This window comes from Trypanosoma cruzi (genome assembly GCF_000209065.1).
Source record: "Trypanosoma cruzi strain CL Brener chromosome Unknown tcruzi_1047053507359, whole genome shotgun sequence".
In the NCBI taxonomy this organism is placed as follows: domain Eukaryota; phylum Euglenozoa; class Kinetoplastea; order Trypanosomatida; family Trypanosomatidae; genus Trypanosoma; species Trypanosoma cruzi.
In genome coordinates, this window is record NW_918983.1 from 3389 (window position 1) to 6556 (window position 3168).

A 3168-nucleotide genomic window follows, 5' to 3' on the forward strand; every position below is an offset into this window, starting at 1 on the left:
TCACAAGTGAGGCACGGCGCACACCATCCGCTCCCTCCGAGTGCACTCAGCAGGCCGGCGCCCAGTCACTCTCGTGCCATCGCAGAGGGGAGCACAATCAATCGTCGTCGCGGACCATCGGTGCCTCTAGCAGAAAGGAAAGAGAAGAAATGGGGGCATGCCAGAAGCACAACCAGCAGAGGGACACTCAACGGGACACGGAGACGCAAAGTAACAGTGGACACGGCACAAACGGAAAACAGCCGCACGGAATTACCAAAAACAGAGAATGAAACAAAAAAGAAAGAATGAGAATCCCGCAGGACCCCCGGAAAACAATAAAGAAAAAAGAAAAAAGAAAAAAGAAAAAAAATTGATTCGGCAGGAATTTCATGTGCCATGCGGCTCAAGACGATCGGGTGCGTGCATATATATTACCTGCACAGACGAAGAATGGAATAATAATAATAATATCGCATTCTTCCACTAGCCCACACAACATTATTCGCATTTCATGCGGCATCCGGCCTTTTCTTCCAATCCTCGTTCGTGCAGTCCGTGGGAAGCACAGCCGCAGGGCCGGCACCGCGTGTGGGTGACGAAGCAAATTAAAAAAAAAAAAAGGAAAACACACATACTGGTACTAGCCGTCCCCGCAAGGACATGCACGACTAGTCCCAATCACCGCACAGCAGCACAGACAAGGGCGATGAAGAGCAGCAGCAGGGGCGTGCGCACCCACACAGTGGTGACATCGCTGCCGTCCGGACCGACAAAATTCTGCAACAAAGCGGCGATATTTTCTGTACTTTCGTTTGCACTTTCGTCTCTGGTCGGTTGGAGCGGATTCGTGCCGGTAACGGTGCTGGTGCCTTCGCCATTGGCGTCGGATTCGCTGTCACCCTCATTACTGTTGTGGGAAGCTTCATTGGCTGCGCCGTCGCCGGATGGAGAAGAGGACGGCCGTCCGGAAGCTTCGGGTGCCGATGCCACGTGTTCATTCGCGTCTGTAGACGTCAGCGGGCTGGCGGCGATGTTTTCGCTTGGTCTTTGAGCAGAGCCGCCTTCGTCTGTGTGCTCAGGCGACTCCTCCTCGACGGTGATGTTTTCGCTCAGCATTGGGGCAGGGCCGTCCTCGGCTGTTTGTTCAGGCAACTTCTTCTGCGGTGCCTCAGTTGCCTCCCTCGGCGGACTGACGACGCCGCTCTGTGCCTGGCCAACAACCGGCGTTGTCGGTGCAGCCGCCATAGCTGCCGGGGCCGCTTTTCCAGCCTGCGGTTGCGACTGAAGCTGTTGCGCGCCATCAGTGGCCTCCCGATCATTGTTTTGTGCCGTCGCCGAGCTGCTGCTACTTAAATTCTCGTACGTCGCAAATTCTATCTCGAACAAAAATTCTACCCGGCCACTGGGAGGACGGCAGAATTCTTTCGCTCTCCTTTTCGAATATTCGTAGAAGTCCCCACCGGCAACGCACACCCGTGCACGCTCATCATTGTCTTGATCGACTTCTCCAGGCTTCTTAGGGCACTTTTTCCATTCCTCCTCGCCTCGAAGACGCCAACTCAACTTACCGTCAGTCCCGGGACACGAAAAAGCCACAAACACAAAGGTTTTTGCCGGCACAGCAGTCCCGCAGACGGACAAGCAGCAGCAGCAGCACAAGAGCGCGAGGATCAGCAGGTCGCACATCACGCGGCGCCGCAAAGTCACCATCATCATTCGTCGTAGAGTCGCTCGACTTTGTGAGACAATCTACACAGTGGGGCAAGGACAACGACAAAAAGAAGAGGGGGAGAGGAATACATGTGCCGCACTACAGGGACACACACACAGAGACGGCCGTGAAGCAGAACCCAGCACCCCACACACACTCAAAAGGGGAAGGAGGAGAACAGTGTAGCCCCTAGGCTCCGGTGGATGTAACTGCAGTTCTGGGAACCGGGAATGGGTGCGCATTCCTCATGGAGGGCACGCACCCACAATGAGTTGCCGACCCCACAGGAGATATGCAAGCAGAAGTGATGGTGGGTGGGCGTTCGGTATGCGGCGTGTCTCACGGGAAAGGAGGAAGCAACACGAAGGACAAATAAAAATCCCACATTTGTCCAAGAGCGGAGCCACATTTCGTTGTCTGCCAGGCAAATGACATCGGATGCCTCGCTTAGCCGCATCCGCCAGACGCCCCGCAGCCCACGTCCATCGCGGAGAGAGCACGCAGCCCCTCAAGCTTCCCTCACCGGCACTGTCGTGCCAGCGCACGCATGTGAGTGACGCGCAAAGGTCCCACGAGCCCAACGGTGAGTCGATGCACCGCAGTTCCCAGAACAAACTGGGGCACCTCGCTCTCTGCCCTTCGCCGCGGAGCCACCCCCGCACACGCCACCACATCCGCCACACCGCCGCGAATCACCGTCCTCCCACAAGACTCTCGCAAATGCACAGCACGCACGCACCCTCTCCTTCCAACAATCAAAAAGAACGCAAAATCCAAAACTTCTGTGAAGAAAAAACAAAAGATGACACCATTGTCATGACAACAAACTGAAGTGACGACAACGAGTTGCGGCCGCAGAAGCCCGACCCCTCTTTCCCCAGCGCGTGGCTCCCCTCTCTCCCTCCCTCGCTTCTCACCCCATAGCCGCCATGAAGAAATCCTTCGCGGATCGCCTGCCGGAATTCGCCGGCACCCACGATTGAAGGCAATGGACAAAGTGACGGCGGAGCCGCAGTGCACTCATGTGCCGCGCAAGCGTGTCTCCCGCCACAAGGCTCTATCAGCACCCCCCGCGCCACCGTCCGCCTGCGCCGCCCTCACCGTCTTGTCACACCAGCAATCCAAGGCACCCTCCCGGAGAAGATGCTCCCGCAGTAGCGCGCCAACGCTGCCGTCCGTCAGCCGCACCGCGCAGTGATTCTCCCTGCAGACAGCACCGCAACTCGCTGAACGCGATGTGAACCTCCAGATCTCTAGTCTCAGCGTAGTCCCTCAGGGTGTCGAGGAAGCAGCGCAGTCCCACAATTTCATCCGCAAGGCAATGCCACTTGCCGCGCCAATGCCACGCCAATAGAAGACGGTTATACGCGAGTGGGTAGCGCTCCGCAATCGTCTGCTGCAGGCGCGCGGAGAACACGGAGCGGAGCAGCTCCACCGAGGACCGGCGTGACGCGTTGCCATGAACTCCTGCATCA

The 3168-nt window shown here is 57.2% G+C and overlaps 1 protein-coding gene and 1 pseudogene across 1 annotated transcript, besides 2 other annotated features; both read right to left on the reverse strand.

Annotated features, from left to right (window-relative positions):
• Positions 1-3168: part of a sequence feature (areas not merged during assembly with more than two copies in the genome that could not be assigned to a particular haplotype) that runs on past the window's edge.
• Positions 312-352: a microsatellite.
• Positions 661-1698, reverse strand: Tc00.1047053507359.20 (mucin-like glycoprotein, putative; the record flags this gene model as incomplete). Its single annotated transcript, XM_799651.1, has 1 exon — positions 661-1698. The coding sequence occupies one exon, from the start codon at positions 1696-1698 to the stop codon at positions 661-663; it is 1038 nt and encodes a 345-aa protein (XP_804744.1).
• On the reverse strand, positions 2714-3168 carry Tc00.1047053507359.30 (annotated as a pseudogene; the record flags this gene model as incomplete).